Consider the following 18,318-nt stretch of genomic DNA (forward strand, 5'->3'; position numbering starts at 1 on the left):
CTTTGCCTTTTAGTAAAAATAAGCTAAATATGATTTGTGGCAACTCTCCCTAAAAGTTCTAAGTTTTTCTTTGTGGTAAAGTACATTTGCTAACATGCTAAAACACTGTGGACACTTATGTCTCTCTTAATGAGAAATAAAATTTCCATATTTTAATTACTGTGTGTTTGTCATATTTAATCCTATGCCTACTAATTATTTAGAGGATAAAGATGTTTAAAAGGTAAAATTAAAAATTTACAACAATTATTTTGGGGATGGACATAATGTGAACAAGCATGTATTTAAGAACACACACACACACACACATCACACACACACACATATATACACAAAATTGCAATAAAATTGCACTCATTTAAAAAAATTTTGATTTTTTTTAAATTTTTATTAGATATACTTCTTTACTTACATTTCAAACGTTATTTCCCTTCCCGGTTTCCTGTCCATAAGCCGCCGTTCCCTCCCCTCTCCCTTCCTCATATGGGTATTCCCCCTTTTCGCCCCTCCCCATATTTCCCTGCACTGGGGGCCCAACCTTGGTAGGACCAAGGGCTTCCCCTTTCCCTGGTGCCCTAACAAGGCTATTTTCTGCTACCTATGCAGTTACTTCTTCTTTAATTGGGATTTAGAGAAGGAATTAATTTTTCTGGGTGTTCAGATGGGGAGACATTGAAAAGTAATTGCCAGTAGCAGGTGATTCTATTAAAACAAACACCATGTCTATTGAGGTAAGCTTGAAGCCAATAACACAGCAGTCCACAGAAGAGAAACCCAACTTGATAGACGTGCTCTGTACTGGGAGACTGAATCACTGGTGTGAGGATGAGGAAGAGCGATGAAGCTATAGATCCAAATACAAACGGCAGCCGCACCTGAGAAAGCAAAGTAAGGTTTTCTGATGTCACGGTAAGGTCTTACTACAAAAGGGCATCATGTATATTACAGAACCAAAAGGAAGTAAGTGCATATGTACATATCTTCAAGAGGTTTAAAGTAGGTAGTCATGGTATTAGCTTATAAAAATAAATTGCAGATTAAGTATTATTTGAAAAAAATCAATGTAAAGTAAATTACACTACTCCTGTAGTGTCCAGGAATTTTTACTTTCTTCATCACCTTAAGTATTTATTCACTAAAGCCAGAAATTTATTTTTAAACATTATCAAGAATGGTTCCTTAGTACGACACAATTGCCATACATAAAATAATGGCATTATAGACCTTTTAATAATTATCATTAACTGAATTATAAATACTAATCTATATTTACACAACATTTTCCCTGTCTCCCGCCCTCGCTCCTTCCTTCCTTCCCTCTCTTCTTTTATCTATTACTTTGCTCCTTTTATTAATTTTTTGTTAGCATACTATAGTGGAATATTTGTAGGTATATTGATATCTACTTTTGGAATTTTCATATACATTCATAATTCTATTTTGTTCTTATTCTATTCCCCACATTCCCTTTTCCTTTTTGTTTATCCATTCCCTTCTTGAAAATTGTTCCACTTAAACTTTCTAATATATGTTGATTATCTCTTGTTTTCATAAATCTTTCTTTTGAGCATTATTATCTGTTCTGACCTCATTTCCATATTTATGTTCTATATATGAATATGTGTAACCAAATATTGAAAAAATAAATGTGTTTTCAAACTTTAAGTCTAGTTATATATAATATTACTTTTACTGATTTAAATATGTTCAATTAGACTTTCATTCCTATAATTAAACCACAATTTCTTGTAGTGTCTTATCCTCTTGATATACTCTCAAATTTAGACTAGAAATAATATATTACAAATTGTTGTATGTATATTCACTAAGAAAATTGTTTAATAACTTTTCTAATTTTTGTTGGCTTCTTGTTATTGTGGATTATTATTGTAGGATTATGGAAATGATGGCTTTGTAGAATTGTTTTAATATTTCTATTCCTTAGACTTTATGGAATTACTTGAGAAGCATTGGTGTCAACTCTTAAAGGTTGGTAGAAATCAACAGCTCCTTAAAGAGTTCTTTACAATACCACTAATACTACTTAGGAGTGAAGGCTCTAGATAGGCACTAGCTCAACATCTCTTTGTTGAGTGAGTTGTGAAGGTGTCTTCAATAGGGCCATTCTGTCAGTCTGTAGGGAGCAGCAAATAGTCTAGGTCGTTTGGGGGTTTCCATGTAGCCCTTTTTACAAAAAACATATTTTGATGTAACCTAATTCTGGTTCTCAAACTTCATTCAGTGTAAAGAGATATCCAGTTGGGCCTTTCTCTCCCTCATTATTTGTTGGTATAATTTATTTTAGGAAGTATACATTGAATTACTTTTCACGCAGATGATCCTTAGTTTTAGCTGACGTCTCCATGATGATGATCTTTTTAAAGGGGTGGTTTTAGCAATACACCAATATTCTGGATGGTTGAAACACATTCATAATCATTTGATTTAAAGTTTTGATTTAAAATTTGATGGTAATATCCATCTATAATTTCTCTTGGGCTTTGTAATCAAAGAAACACCTGAATGTTTAACAGTTTGTGTCATTGTCATTACTGGCAACAGAAGAGTCTCTAAGTGGGTAGTTTGATTCTCACGATGAGGTCCTTTCTGAGTAGAAGTTTTTGATGGAAGAACTAGTGGACTATGAGCTTATTTAGGTATTTTTCTTCCCAAAATATTCTGAAAGTTGGTGTTGCTTCAACCCAAGTGTTATAATTTACCACTTTCTAGACAGAAGTTTCCAAAGTAGAGTCCATCCAATTTACTTTAGATCCCCAGCTGTTGTCTGTTTCAAAGTTAACTCAGAGACAACCTCATAAATGATTAATACATTCTAATTGTCTTTTGATATACCAGGATGTCACAGAGGGTGTATTTGGTGTTTTTCCCCCACAGTTCTTGTTTTCTATTATATTTCCTACTAATATATGAAATGGCTACCCTTAACATTAATGGATCAAAACATTCCTTCACCGAAATACTGGCATTTCATGATATAGCTCTTTCATCAGGCATTGGATCTTGAATGTAATGGAGAGCTTGGCTATTTTACCTTAAATTTTCTGTGTCAATGGCAAGTGCTGTTCTCTCTCTTTTTTATGGAGGTACCATCTCAATTTCTTGTTCAATTTGTTGTCCTATAACCAGGTTTCTAAGTCTAGTTCTTTATCTTTGTGGAAACAATTGTGCCTAAATGAATTCTAATATCACATGGGCATATTTAGCTTTTGTGTTTTTAGGGACTGTCTCTCAGTTTTATACATTATATCATTACACAGAAGATTTAGTTTTCTTCATTATGAGTATTTTCTGTATACCCATTTTATAATGTCTGATAACAAATAGGTTCTTAATACAAATGTGAGCATCATTTTATTTAACACACTTGTTTAGTTATTACCCAGTCTTTTATTGACTTCATACTGTTAGAAAGCTAGTGTTTCCAGTGTAAGCATTCCTCAGATTGAAATACTCCACTTTCTGGTTTCTGCCTGGACATGAAACTGATCTGGTCCCACATCTCTCTGTACCCAAAGCCTGTAGGGAAAAGAGCTGAACCCTCAGAAGTGTGGACAATCCTGAGAGCTCAGGGGAGATCACTACTTCTGCTCACATTCCTGGCCCAAGAGGAACCTGCCCAGAGCCCTCTGGACACAAGAACCTAGGAGCAGAAAGGAGAGGATCCTTCCAGTCTCTGCCTGTGCCCAGAGATGAAAACCAGTTGCCAGGAACACTGATACAACTGAGAACAGAGGTAAACACTTCTCTTCTGAGGGACCAGCATAGAGCCCTCAGGATACACAAACCCAGAAGTCTGGGACATGACAGTTCTTATTCTGACTGCACCCAGAGCTGACCGGGTTCCACAGGTCTCTGGGACCCAGATCCGGCTGGGAGAAAGCTGGTCTCCAGGAGTGCTGACACACAGGCTTACAGGAGGTTCAAGCTACTGTCAGACACAGCATGACCAGCCAACACAGAGACAACCAGATGGCAACAGGCAAGTAAGTACAGGAACTTAAGCAACATAAATCAATATTACATGGCCTCATCAGAGTCCAGTTTTCCCACCAAAGCAAATATTGGATATCCCAACACACCGAAAAGGCAAGATATGGATTTAAAAATCACATTTCATGATGATGATAAAGGACATTAAGAAGAACATAAAACCCTTAAAGAAATACAGGACAACACAGGTAAGCAAGCACTTAAAGAGCAAGAACAAAAATCATTTGAAGAATTACAGGAAAACACAACCAAACAGGTGAAGGAATTGAACGAAACTATAATGTAAAAATGGAAATAGAAACAGTGAAGAATTCACAAAGGGAGACAACCCTGGAGATAGAAAACCTAGGAAAGAGATCATGAGTCACAAAACAAGCAACACTACAAAATACAAGAGATAGAAGAGATAATCCCAGGGGCAGAAGATACTATAGAAAACATTGACACAGCCATCAAAGTAAATGTAAAATGCAAAAAAGCTCCTAACTGAAAACATCCAGGAACCCAGGACACAATGAGAAGATCAAACCTAAGGGTAATAGGCATAGAAGAGAGTGAAAACTCACAATGTAAAGGGCCAATAAATATCTTCAACAAACTTATAGAAGAACACTTCCTTAACCTAAAGTAAGAGATGCCCATAAACATACAAGAAGCCTAGAAAACCCCAAATAAATTGGACCAGAAAAGAAATTCCTCCCATCACATAATAGTTAAAACACTAAATGCACAAAACAAAGAAAGAAGCTAAAAGCAGGGAAAAAGGTGAAGTAATATATAAAGGCAGACCTATCAGAATTACACTAGACTTCTCACCAGAGACTATGAATGCCAGAAGATCCTGGGAAGATGTCATACAGACCCTAAGAAAACACAAATGCTACCCAGGCTACAATATTCAGGAAAACTGACAATTAACATAGATGGGGAAACCAGGATATTCCATGACAATTTACACAATATCTTTCCACAAACTCTAACACAAGGAGGGAAACTACACCCTCGAAAAAGCAAGAAAGTAATCTTGCAACAAAACAAGAAGAGAGCCACACAAACATAATTCCACCTCTAATAACAAAAATAATATGAAACAACAATCTCTATTCCTTAATATCTCTTAACATCAAGGGACTCATTTCCCCCAATAAAAAGACATAGGCTAACACACAGAATGCAGAAAGAGGACTCAGCATTTTGCTTCATACCTGAAATATACCTCAGTGACAAAGATAGACATTACCTCAGAGTAAAAGGCTGGAAAAAATTTTTACAAGCAAATGATCCTCAGAAACAAGCTGTAGTAGCCATTTTAATATTGAATAAAGTAGACTTTCAACCAAAAAGTATCAAAAAAACCTAAGAAAGGACACTTCATGTTTGTCAAAGGAAAAATCCATCAAGATGAACTCTTTTTTCTTTTTTTCTTTTTTTGCTTTTTCTCCCATCTTTATTAAATTGGTTATTTCTTATTTACTTTTCAAATGTTATTCCCTTTCCCAGTTTCCAGGCCAACATCCCCCTAACCCCTCCCTCTCACCTCCTATATGGGTGTTCCCCTTCCAAACCTCCCCCATTATCGCCCTTCCCCAAGAAACCTGTTCACTGGGGTGTCCAGCCTTGGCAGGACCAAGGGCTTCCCCTTCCACTGGTGCCCTTACTAGGCTATTCATTACTACCTATGCAGTTGGAGCCCAGGGTCAGTCCATGTATAGTCTTTGGGAAGTGGCTTAGTCCCTGGAAGCTCTGGTTGGTTGGCATTGTTTATTTGGGGTCTCAAGCCCCTTCAGCTCTTTCAGTCCTTTCTCTAATTCCTTCAACGGGAGTCCCGCATTGGTTTGCTGCTGGCATTCACCTATGTATTTGCCATATTCTGACTGTGTCTCTCAGTAGAGATCTACATCCGATTCCTGTCAGCCTACACTTCTTTGCTTCATCCATCTTATCTAGTTTGGTGGTTGTATATGTATGGGCCATATGTGGAGCAGGCTCTGAATGGGCATTCCTTCAGCCTCTGCTCTAAACTTTGTTTCCCTATTCCCTCCCAAGGGTATTCATGTTCCCCTTTTGAAGAAGGAGTGAAGCATTCACATTTCGGTCATCCTTCTTGAGTTTCATGTGTTCTGTGCATCTAGGGTAATTCAGCATTTGGGCTAATATTCACTTATCAATGAGTGCATACCATGTGTGTTTTTCTGTGCTTGGGTTAGCTCACTCAGCATGATATTTTCCAGTTCCATCCATTTGCCTATGAATTTCATAAAATCATTGTTTTTGATATCTGAGTAGTATTCCATTGTGTAGATGTACCACATATTCTGTATCCATTCCTCTGTTGAAGGGCATCTGTGTTCTTTCCAGCTTCTGGCTATTATCAAGATGAACTCTTAATCCTGAATATCTAATGCTCTAAATGCAAGGGCACCTACATTCATAAAAGAAAACATACTAAGCTCATATTGCAACTCACATAATAATAGTGGGAGATTTCAATAACCCACTCATGTCAATGGACAGATATGGAAACAGAAACTAAGCAGAGACATAAAGAAATTAACAGAAGTTATGAATCAAATGTATTTAAGAGATATCTATAGAACATTACATCCTAAAACAAAAGAATATACCTTCTTCTCAGCACTCTATGGTACTTTCTCCAAAATTGACCACATAATCAGTCACAAAACAGGCCTTAGCAGATACAAGACGTTTGAAACAATCCCATGCATTCTATCACATCACCGTGGATTGAGGCTTGTCTTCAATAAAAACAAAATGACAGAAAGCCCACATACAGATGGAAGTTGAACAACACTCTACTCATTGATAACTTGGTCATGGAAGAAATAAAGAAATGAAATACTTTTAGAATTTAATGAAAATGAAGGCACAACATACCCAAATTTATGGGACACATGAAAGCAGTGGTAAGAGGAAAACTCATAGCTCTGAGAGATTCAAAAAAGAAACTGAAGATAGCATACACTAGCAGCTTGACAGTACTAGTGCTCTAGAACAAAAAGAAGCAAATACACTACAGTGGAGTAGAAGGCAGGAAATAATCAAACTCAGGGCTAAAATAATCCAAGTGGAAACAAACGAGACATACAAAGAATCAGCAAAACTAGGAGCTGTTTCTTTGAGAATATCAACAAGATAGATAAACCCTTAGCGAGATTAACCAGGGGGCACAGAATGTATCCAAATTAACTAAATCAGAAATGAAAAGAGACATAACAACAGAATTCGAGGAAATTAAAAAAAAAATCAGATCCTACTACAAAGACCCATTTCAACAAAACTGGAAAATCTGAATGAAATTAACAATTTTATAGACAGATACTAGGTACCAAAGTTAAATCAGGATCAGATAAATCATCTAAACAGTCCCAAAGTCCTAAATAAATAGAAGCAGTTATTAAAAGTCTCCCAACCAAAACAATCCCAGGAACAGATGGGTTTAGTGAAGAATTCTATCAGACCTTCAAAGAAGACCTAATACCAATACTGTCCAAACTATTCCACAAAATGGATACAGAAGAAACACTACCCAATTCCTTTTTGAATCCACAATTATGCTTATACCTAACCATACAAAAACCAAACAAAGAGAAACCAATTTCCCTTATGAATATGCAAAAGTACTCAATAAAATTCTCACAAACTGAATCCAAGAACACATCAAAACAATTATCTATTGTGATCATGTAGGCTTCATCCCAGTGATGCAGAGATGGTGCAACATACGGAAAACCATCCACATGATCCACTATATAAACAAACTGTAAGGAAAAACACCACATGATCATCTCATTAGATGCTGAGAAAGCATTTGACAAAATGTAACACCCCTTCATGTTAAAAGTATTTGAAAAATCATTAATTCAATGCCCATACCTAAACAGAGTGAAAACATTATACAGCAAACTAATAGCAACATTAAACTAAATGGAGAGAAATTTGAAGCAATTCCACTAAAGTCAGGGACTAGACAAGGCTGGCCACTCTCTCCCTACTTATTCAATATAATACTTGAAGTTCTAGCCAGAGCAATCACACAACAAAAGGAGGTCAAATGGATACAAATTGGAAAGGAAGAGGTCAAAATATCACTATTTAAAGATGATATGATAGTATACTTATGTGACTCCAAAGTTCCACCAGAGAACAAACGAGGCCTGAAAAGCAACTTCAGCAAAGTGGCTGGATATAAAGTTATTTCAAACAAACCAGTAGTTTCCTTCTACTCAAAGGATAAACAGACTGAAAAAGAAATTAGGGAAACAACATCCTTCACAATAGTCACAAATAATAAAAAATTACCTCAGTGTGACTCTAACCCAACAAGTGAAAGATCTGTATGACACGAGCTTCAAGTCTCTGAAGAAATAAGTTGAAGATCGCAGAAGATGGAAAGATTTCCCATGTTCATGGATTAGCAGGATTAATATAGTAATAATGGCCATTTCGTCAAAAGCCATCTACAGATTCATTGCAATCCCCATCAAAATTCCAACTCAATTCTTCATAGAAGTAGAAAGAGCTATGTGGAAATTCATTTGGAATAACAAAAACAAACAAAAACTGGATAGCACAATCTATCCTCAACAATAAAATAAATTCTGGGGGAATCACTATCCCTGACCTCAGGCAGTATTACAGAACAATAGTGATAAAAACTGTATGGTATTGGTACATAGACAGGCATGTCGATCAATGGAATAGAATTGAATACTCAGAAATGAACTCACATACCTATGGTCAGTTGATATTTGACAAAGCAGCTAAAACCATCAAGTGAAAAAATAAGGTAGCATTTTCAACAAATGGTGCTGGTTCGAATGGAGGTCAGCATGTAGAAGAATGCAAATCAATCCATTCTCATCACCCTGTACAAAGCTTAAGTCCATATGGATCAAGGACCTCCACATCAAACCAGATACACTCAAACTAATAGAAGAAAAAGTGGGGAAGAGCTTCATACACATGGGCACTGGAGAAAATTTCCTGAACAAAACACCAATGGCTTATGCTCTAAGATCAAGAACTGACAAATGCGACCTCATAAAACTGCAAAGCTTCTGTAAGGCAAAGGACACTGTCATTAGGAAAAAACAGCAACCAACAGATCTTTACAATCCTATATCCAATAGAGGGCTAATAGCTAATATAGTCAAAGAACTGAAGAAGTTATGACTACAGAGAGTCAAAAAACCATATTTAAAAATGTGGTAAAGATCTAAACAGTAAATCCTAAATTGAGGAATATTGAATGACTGAGAAGTGCCTAAAGAAATGTTCAACATACTTAATCATCAGTGAAATTCAAATGTAATCAACACTGAGACCCGCCCCCCACACCAGTCAGAATGGCTAAGATAAAAATTTAGGTGACAACAGATGCTGGCAAGGATGTGGAGAAAGAGGAACACTCCTCCATTTTTGGTGGGATTGCTACCACAGAGTGGGTACAACAACTCTGGAAATCAGTCTTGAGGTTCCTCTGAAAATTCAACATCATACTACCTGAGGACCCAGCTATACCACTCCTGGTCATATACCCAAATGATGCTCCAACATGCAACAAAGGCACATGTTCCACTATGTTCATAGTAGTCTTATTTATAATAGCCAGAAGCTGGAAAGAGCCCAGATGTCCTTCAACAGAGGAATGGATACAGAAAACATTTATAGAATGGAGTACTACTCAGCTAGTAAAACAAAGACTTCATGAAATTCACAGGCAAATGAATGGAACTAGAAAATATCATCTTGATGAATGCGGTAACCCAGTCACAAAAACACACATGTGGTATGTACTTACTGATAAGTGGAAAATAGCCCAAAATCTCAAATTAACCAAGATACAATCCATAAACCACATGAAGCTCAAGAAGAAAGATGACCAAAGTGCTTCAGTCTTTCTTAAAATCGGGGAACAACAATATTCATAGGAGGAGATTTGAAGACAAATTTGGAGTAGAGACTGAAGGAATGCCCATTCCGAGCCTTCCCCTACTGAGTATCCAGTCCGTATACATACAGACACCAAACCCAGACTATATTCATGATGCCAGGAAGTGCACACTTACAGAAGACTGATATAGCTGTCTCCTGAGAGGCTCTGCCAAAGCATGCCAAATACATAGGTGAATGCTGGCAGCCAACCATTGATCTGAGAATGGTGTCCCCATTGGTGGAGTTAGAGAAAGGATTGAAGGAACTGAATGGATTTGCAATCCCATAAGAACAAGAATACCAACCAACCAGAGTTCCCAGGACTAAACCATTACCCAAAGAGTACACATTGACAGACCCATGGCTCCAGCTGCATGTGTAGTAGAGGATGGCCTTGACTGGCACCAAAGGGAGGAGAAACCCTTGGTCTTGCCAATGTTGGAACCTCCAGTATAGGCGAATGTCAGGACAGGGAGGCAGGTAGGGGTGAATGGTTGTGGAGGGGGAACACCCTCATAGAAGAATGGAGAGTAGGGATGGGATAGTGGACTTGTGGATGGGAAACTGGGAAAGGGGATAACATTTGAAATGTAAACAACAAAACCAATAAAAAAGAAATACTTTTTATCATGTACTATGACCAATGCTCAGGAAAAATACAGAAAATTAATAAACAGGAATTTGTGGTGCCTTGTACTGGTACCTAAAAAAATGACTTAATTAATTTGCTTTTTTCAGATTTTTTTGTTTTAAAATGACATCTATTGGAAGGAGAGATGGCTCGGCATTTAGTAACACTGGCTGCTCTTCCAGAGTCCTGAGTTCAGTTCCCAGCAACCACATGGTGGCTCCCAACCATTTGTAATGGGACCTAATGCACTCTTCTGATGTGTCTGATGACAGCTATGGTGAACTCATATACATAAAATAATTAAATAAGTCTTTAAAAATGGCATCTAATTTGATTTTGATATTTAAAGTTTATAAGCCAGAATCACATTCACTAAATTGTGCTGAACAAAATAATATTTCTATATTGTCCTTGAATGACATATATAATCTTCTTTTTTTACTTTGATATAGTAAGACTAAATAAATTAAGATGAAAAATATGTTTATCCTAATAAGATGGATATTACCCTACACACACAAAAGTACAGAATACCCAAGATACAGTCCACGGAACTCAAAATGTCAACAAGCTGAAGGGCCCAAGTGAGACTGCCTCAATCCCACTTTGGAGGGAGAAGAAAGCAACCCCAATGAGGGAGCCAGTGACAGGGGAGGGAAAAGGGATGGAGTTGGGGGTGGGACATGATCTGGTATTGGTTGGGGGAAAAGGACTGAAGCCCTGGGGGCCAGCAGAAAGAATAGAAACAGGCAACCTGGAGAGGAAAGAAGTTGGGAGGACTCTCTAGAATGTACCAGAGACTTGGGAGGTGAGAAACTCTCAGGACTAAAAGAGGGTGACCCTAGATGACATGCCCTACAGTGGGGAGAGGGAACTTATTGAACCGACCTCCAGCAGAAAGACAGGGCATCAATTGAATGATAGGGTTGCTATCCCACAGTCAAAGCTTTGACCCATAATTCTTGTCTCAAAAGACGCTGGGATGGAAATAGAGAGGAGCCTGAGGAAAAGAAGGTTCAGCAACAGGCCTAAAGTGGGATCCAGCTCATGGGGTGGCTCTAAGACCCAACAACATTACTGAGGCTATGGGCATTCACAAAAAGAGACCTATCATCTGCCCTCAACAAGGAGTTCAGAGTCAGATGCATATATGTGTTCCCAGCCAATGAACAGAAGCTACTGACCCTGCTGGTTGAATTAGGGAAAAAATGGAGGAAGCTGAGGAAGAAGGGCAACCCTGTAGGAGGACCAGCAGTCTTAATTAACCTGGACCCTTGCGAGATCCCTCAGACCCTAGATCCCCAACCTGACAGCGTATGCCAGCTGAGATGAGGCCTCCAACATATATACAGCAGAGGACTCCCAGGTCTGGGTTCAGTCAAAGAAGATGCACCTAACTCTCAAGATACAGGAGGCTCCAAAAAGTTTACAGGCCTGGTGGGGTAGGGACACCTATGTGGAGACTAGGGGGTGGCGGGAAGGAGGTATGGAGTGTGAAACAGTCCAGGGGGTGGGTCAGGAGGGGAATAAATTCTGGAGTGTAAAAGTAAATAAAAATATTTTATAAAAGAATAAACCCATTTATATAAGCAACTTTGATTCACCAAATGTAATTGTCTCAGAACCTCACTTTTAATAAGCTCATCTTTTCTAGCTCTTTCTGAACTCTGGCTACATAGTTCAACCCAACTATTTTGTCTCAAATACCACTTTAAGCTGACTGATTTAATATGGCTTTGATAGGCTTCTCATTGAATTTCTTTGCCTGGCTCCAAACTAATTTGGTCAAATTATTCCTGTCTCCTGTCTCCTTACTCTGTGACTTTACCCATTTATTGAATTGTGTACACGAATGTCTGAAATATAGCAGGTATATACAACGTATCTAAGATATCATTTGCCCTTGTTAATATAGGATACACTTGAAGAGGAAATGATTAAAAAAAAGAAAAATGTGGAATCTGGTATAGATTGACATTTTTCAAAATATGTTCAGTGATCCACTATTCGTAAGAATTCCAAGATGACTGCTATTAGTACACATTCCAGTGGGCCGATAGAGACCGAATGAATCAGAACCCTAGGGGAAAAAATCTGTGAATATGGGTTTTATTATCAATACTCAAGTGTTTGCTTATTATGCTTACTGTAATAATATTTGGAGTTTTTATATTTTAATATTATCTCAGCAACCATGAGCTGACTCTGAGATGATAATTATATTGTAAATAAAAGCTCAAATCTTGATTACATTTGTGGGAATACTGAGAAGGAAAACAAAGATGATGGAACATCCTCAGATTTATGTTTAATTAATGTGTGACTTACACATTACAAACAAGACATAAATGTAACTCATTTGATTAGTCTTAAAAACCTTGATTTAAAGTATCAATTTAGGAAAGAAGCAAGAAGAGGAAACTACTTCTACTATGTTATTAAGGTATTATTATTATGATGTGAGTTCATTTGATCATGGAAGCTACTGTTTTCTCCTTTGTTTTTGTTTTTGTTTTTTTTGTTTCTTTGGTTTTTTGTTTTTGTTTTTGTTTTTTTGTTTTTTTGTTTTGTTTTCAAGAAGATAAGGATGACATCTGTCTTCCCTGAAGTGTATCAGTTTTCACATTTCTCACAATGAAAAGGAATCCTCAAATATCTCATATCTCAAAATCTGGAAAGGAAGACATAGGGCAGTTGCTTGGTTTGCAACTGATTAGAACAGTATCACAGTACTTGAATAAGGTGACATTCGACACTGGTATTTACATGTTGACTTACCTTATAAGGTCTTGGTAGGTCAGGGTTCTGGTATCTTAGCTTAAGCAACCCAATCATATTCAGCAAATTTAAACACCATGCTCCTAGACCAACATATTTTACTAAATAGATGATATTTGAAGATATTATTCCAACAGAAGATAAAATAACAGCCTGTATGTCAGCTACTACTGGAGAGTGATGGTCATTAAGCATTGAGTAGATGAAAGGAAATTGTCCCTCTTGACTTGCGGCAAAGAAAATTCTTGATGCTGAAACTATTCCACAAGAAACGGAGCCAAATAGGAAAGCTGAGATCAACAAAGAAATTATCCATTGCATCGAAGGAAAGACTCTGTTCATCCATGTCACAGCAACAGAATCTACAAAAGTTGAATGAGAATGTCAAAGTTACTTTTGGTTTGAAAGAAAATAGAAGAGCATTTTTTTCCTGCAACCATATATTTTGTAATGTGATTTGGCAAATTCATTCTAGGAGGAGTCTTTTAATGCTTGAATATGTTGTGTCTTGTGATTGTTTTTGTCCAGTAGAGCAAATTAGAAGTAGATATTTGTGAACTGCAAGACAACTTAGTGGCAGAAAAATGCATTCTTGCTCTCCTGATTGTTATGGTACCTATCTTATATATTAGCAAAGCCCACTTGTTTGTCAGTGATAATTCAGAAAAAAAAAAAGATATCCTATCTGTGGAGTTCTGGCATTTCATGATTCATGATAGAGTTATCCTACTACATATGGTCTAAAACTCAGGCACTATACTTTTGAATGAGTTGTAAAATTGTGCAATGTCATGCCTCCTTCAGATAACTACTCCCTTTAAAGTCCCTGTGTTGCAGATATACTTGTAAATACTCCAATCCAATGTCTTTTTTCAGTATACATTCCCTGCTAAATCTTCCTTATGCATCTATGTCATTTTATAGCCACCTATATAAGAATGAAACTATCCTAAAGAAAAATATGTGTGCTCCTCCCTTTCATTAGCATACTATTTAAAATCGATTACCCTCCCATGGAATTGAAATTTACCCAATAATTTTATGGAAGGAAAAACTGAAGCTCTGGTTCCAACCAGAATAGGCATTTACTTCTCAGGAAAGAATTTTATAGTTTTCTGACAAGTTATCAGGATAAACAAAGCCTAGACAATGATCAATGAGGGATGAGTGGTCTGCACTCTTAGTGGGATTGTGATGACTATTTTTTGAAGAGCAAATCATGAAAATTGCTGTTTATATTTACTTTATTTACTGCTCATATTAACAACATACTACACCATATCATTGTGCTACAATGTGGAGAATGAGTTTGAGAACTAGCTGTGACACACTTGTCTGTACAGTTACAGATGGATGCAAATGACAGCCTTACCTAACTTCTTGCCACTAGTTTCAGCATCTAAGAAACTGAGAAGCTATTTATTTGGACAGCTGAATTTATTGTAAAGATGTAAGTGTATTATGGAAGATGAAGAATCTATGTATAGTATCTATTCTTTGTGTTATTGCTTTGCTCATATGTCTTCTCTTCTTTTTCTTTACTCATGTCCTCTTCTTTTTCTTTATTTTAGCTTTGGTTGCTACATGTACTACTTGTTCTATAATTTAATTGTTAAAATGTGATTGTTTATTTTTAATAGATGATTTGTGTAATTGTGTTTCTCTTAGATTCCTTGAAATGTCCAAAACAAATAAACATTTTCATATCAGTGTAGGTATACCAAACATATATACAGCTCATAAACTTCACTCGTATTGGACACAGTTCAACGGTTCCATATGAAAATGCTGAATGCTTGTGGGAAAACTTCAAGAAAATAAGCGTCCTGTGAACTCAGTTTTTTTTTTCAAAACACAGAATTGTTCTTGGAATGTGTGTTTTTTTTTTTTTACTGATGTAATTCTTAATTCCCAGAGTATAAATTGCCTGATGTTTTGAACAAAGGTTGCTATTCGATGAGAATTTAGATCCACATCAATTTTAGATCCAATTGTCTCAGGTTCATGCTGCCTACCAGAGCATTAAAATCATCAATGTTTTGCCCCTGAGCACAGAGAAGCATTTATTTCCTATTTAAATTTACTTCATCATACCTGAAGAGATGATTTCCTCAGATGTCAAAACTGCCAAGAATGATACATTAGTCAGTAAGTATAACACAGTCACAACAGATAGACCATAAATTATTGATTTTGGAATTGTTTCAGCTGGCCTTTTTATTTCTCCTAAGAAAAAGAAATAAACACATTAGAAAAGGATGCACTAAGCATGTGAAGTTTTCAAAGTCCCATGTCATGGAGATAGTGACATTAGGTCTTTGATAAAGTAATTATTTTTGTCACTAGGGATTTTCTATTGTCTTTTTTTTATTGAGACAGAAGCATTGATGGCTTAGATATCCAACACATGTATTCATATATTCAATGAGTCTAAAAAATGTAAAATAGTACGTGGTTATCTTCAATGCTTCCTCAACACAAGTGTCTAGACATATGCACTGGGTTTCAGATACATATTGTAGGACAAAATGTCTGACAAGACCATCTGAAAGACACTGTTTTGTTCATTCAAAATAACCAATCTTATCTAAGACTCTAACTCTATAATTTTACTATAATAAATTTGTAAATGACATTATGTAGTGTGGTCTCTGATACTCACTGTCATTTAGGCAGTGTTCTTGAAGCTCTGAAGAAGGCTTTATTGAGAAATTGCCAATAACAAAAGGTTTTTGGATATGCAATGACAAATGTTAATTCAAAATCAAACACATAACAAACAGGAGGTGTTTATCATTAGTGGTCAAGTGTGTTGGATAATGCACCTTTACTACAGCCATGTATGAAGGCATAACACAAGCATATTGTACAGTACTGCAGAGTAACATCAACAAATGCTACTCATAATAGCTCAGCTCACCCTTTCTAGTTGTTTGTAAGTTCTGGCTGTGCAAGTTTGTACTCCCACCAGCAACAGATGAGTGTTCCCCTTGCTGCCCGTCCTCACCAGCATGAGCTGCACTTGAGTCATAGCCATTCAGACAAGTGTAAGATTGAATCTCAAAGTAACTTTGATTTGCGTTTCTCTAAGGACTAAAGATGTTGAACACATCTTTAAGTTTTCTCAGCCAAATGAGTTTCTTCTATTGAGAATTATGTGTTTACATCTGTATTATACTTTTTGTTGCATTATTTGATTTTTTTAATATCATGTTTCTTCAGTTCTTCATATATTTTGAATATTATCCTTCAATTTGATGTAAAGTTAGAGAAAAAACTTTTCCCATTGTGTAGTTACCAGTTTCTCTAAATGATGGTGTCCTTCACCTTACAGAAGCTTTTTAGCTTTATGAGGTCTCATTTATTAATTGTTGCTCTTAGGGCCTGAGCTAATGGTGTTCTATTCAGAAATGCATCTTTTTGGCAAGATAGGACACTACATCCTATCACAAGGGCTCTTGCTTCACTATGTTTATTTCTTCTCTAGTCAGGTAGAGCAGTGGAATAGAATTGAAGACCCGGAAATGAACTGGACACCTATAATCACTTTGTCTTTGACAAAAGAGTCAAAACCATCCATTGGATAAAAGTATTTTCAACAAATGGTGCTGCTTCAATTGGAGGTCAGCACGTAGAAGAATGAAAATTGATCCATTCTTATCTCCTTGGACAAAGCTTAAGTCCAAGTGGATCAAGCACCTCCACATAAACCCAGATACACTCAAACTAGTAGAAGAAAAGGTGGGGAAGAGCCTTGAACACATTGGCACTTGGGAAAATTTCCTGAAGAGATTACCAACAGCTTATGCTCTAAGATCAAGAATTGACAAATGGGACCTCATAAAACTGCAAAGTTTCTGTAAGGGAAAGGACACTGTCATTAGGACAAAATGGCAAACATTGGATCGACAAAAGATCTTTACCAATCCTATATTCCATAGAGTACTAATATCCAATATATACATAGAACTCAAGAATTTAGATTCCAGACAGTCAAATAACCCTATTAAAAATGGGGTACTGAGCTAAACAAAGAATTTTCAGCTGAGGAATATCGAATGGCTTGAGAAATACCTAAAGAAATGCTCAACATCTTTTGTCATCAGTGAAGTGCAAATTAAATCAACCCTGAGATTCCACTTCACACCAATCAGAATGGCTAAGATCAAAAACTCCAGTCATAATAGATGCTGATGAAGAGGTGGAGAAAGAGGAACACTCCTCCATTGTTGGTTAGAGTCCAAGTTGGTACAACCACTTTGGAAATCAGTCTGGAGTTTCCTCAGAAAATTGGCTATATTAGTATCTGAGGACCCAGATATACCACTCCTGGACATATACCCAAATGATGATCCAACATATAACAAGGATACATGCTTCACTATGTTCATAGCAGCCTTATTTCCAGAAGCTGGAAAGAACCCATATGACCTTCAACAGAGGAATGAATACAGAATATATGGTACATACACAATGGAGTATTACTCAGATATCAAAAACAATGACTTCATGAAATTCATAGGCAAATGAATGGAACTACAGAATATTATCTTGAGTGAGGTAACCCAATCACAAAAGAACACACATGGTGTGTACTCACTAATAAGTGGATATTAGCCCAAAAGCTCAGATTACCCAAGGTACAATCTACAGTTGACATGAGATTCAAGTGGAAGGATGACCAAAGTGCAGATGCTTTAGTCCTTCTTAAAAGGAGGAACAAAAATATTCATAGGAGGAGATATGGAGACAAATTTTAGAGCAGAGACTGAAAGAGTGCTTATTCAGAGCCTGCCCCACCTGGGGATATATACAGTCACAGAACCTGGACAATATTGTTGAAGCAAAAAAGTGCATACTGACAGGAGCCTGATAAAAATATCTCCTGAGATGCTCAGTCAGAACATGACAAATACAGAGGCACAGGCTAGCACCAAACGATT

General features: G+C 36.8%; 1 protein-coding gene across 1 annotated transcript; it reads right to left on the reverse strand.

The window, feature by feature from the left end:
* Window positions 1-381: 381 nt before the first annotated feature.
* On the reverse strand, window positions 382-15,597 carry LOC116895602 (solute carrier family 7 member 13-like). The gene is made up of 3 exons (XM_032896820.1): window positions 15,470-15,597; window positions 13,376-13,737; window positions 382-875 (listed from the first exon to the last, which is right to left on the reverse strand). Exons 2-3 carry the CDS (start codon window positions 13,715-13,717, stop codon window positions 618-620), a joined length of 600 nt encoding a protein of 199 aa, XP_032752711.1. The 5' UTR covers window positions 13,718-13,737; window positions 15,470-15,597; the 3' UTR covers window positions 382-617.
* Window positions 15,598-18,318: the final 2,721 nt, after the last annotated feature.

This window comes from Rattus rattus, chromosome 3 (assembly GCF_011064425.1).
Source record: "Rattus rattus isolate New Zealand chromosome 3, Rrattus_CSIRO_v1, whole genome shotgun sequence".
NCBI classification, from domain to species: domain Eukaryota; kingdom Metazoa; phylum Chordata; class Mammalia; order Rodentia; family Muridae; genus Rattus; species Rattus rattus.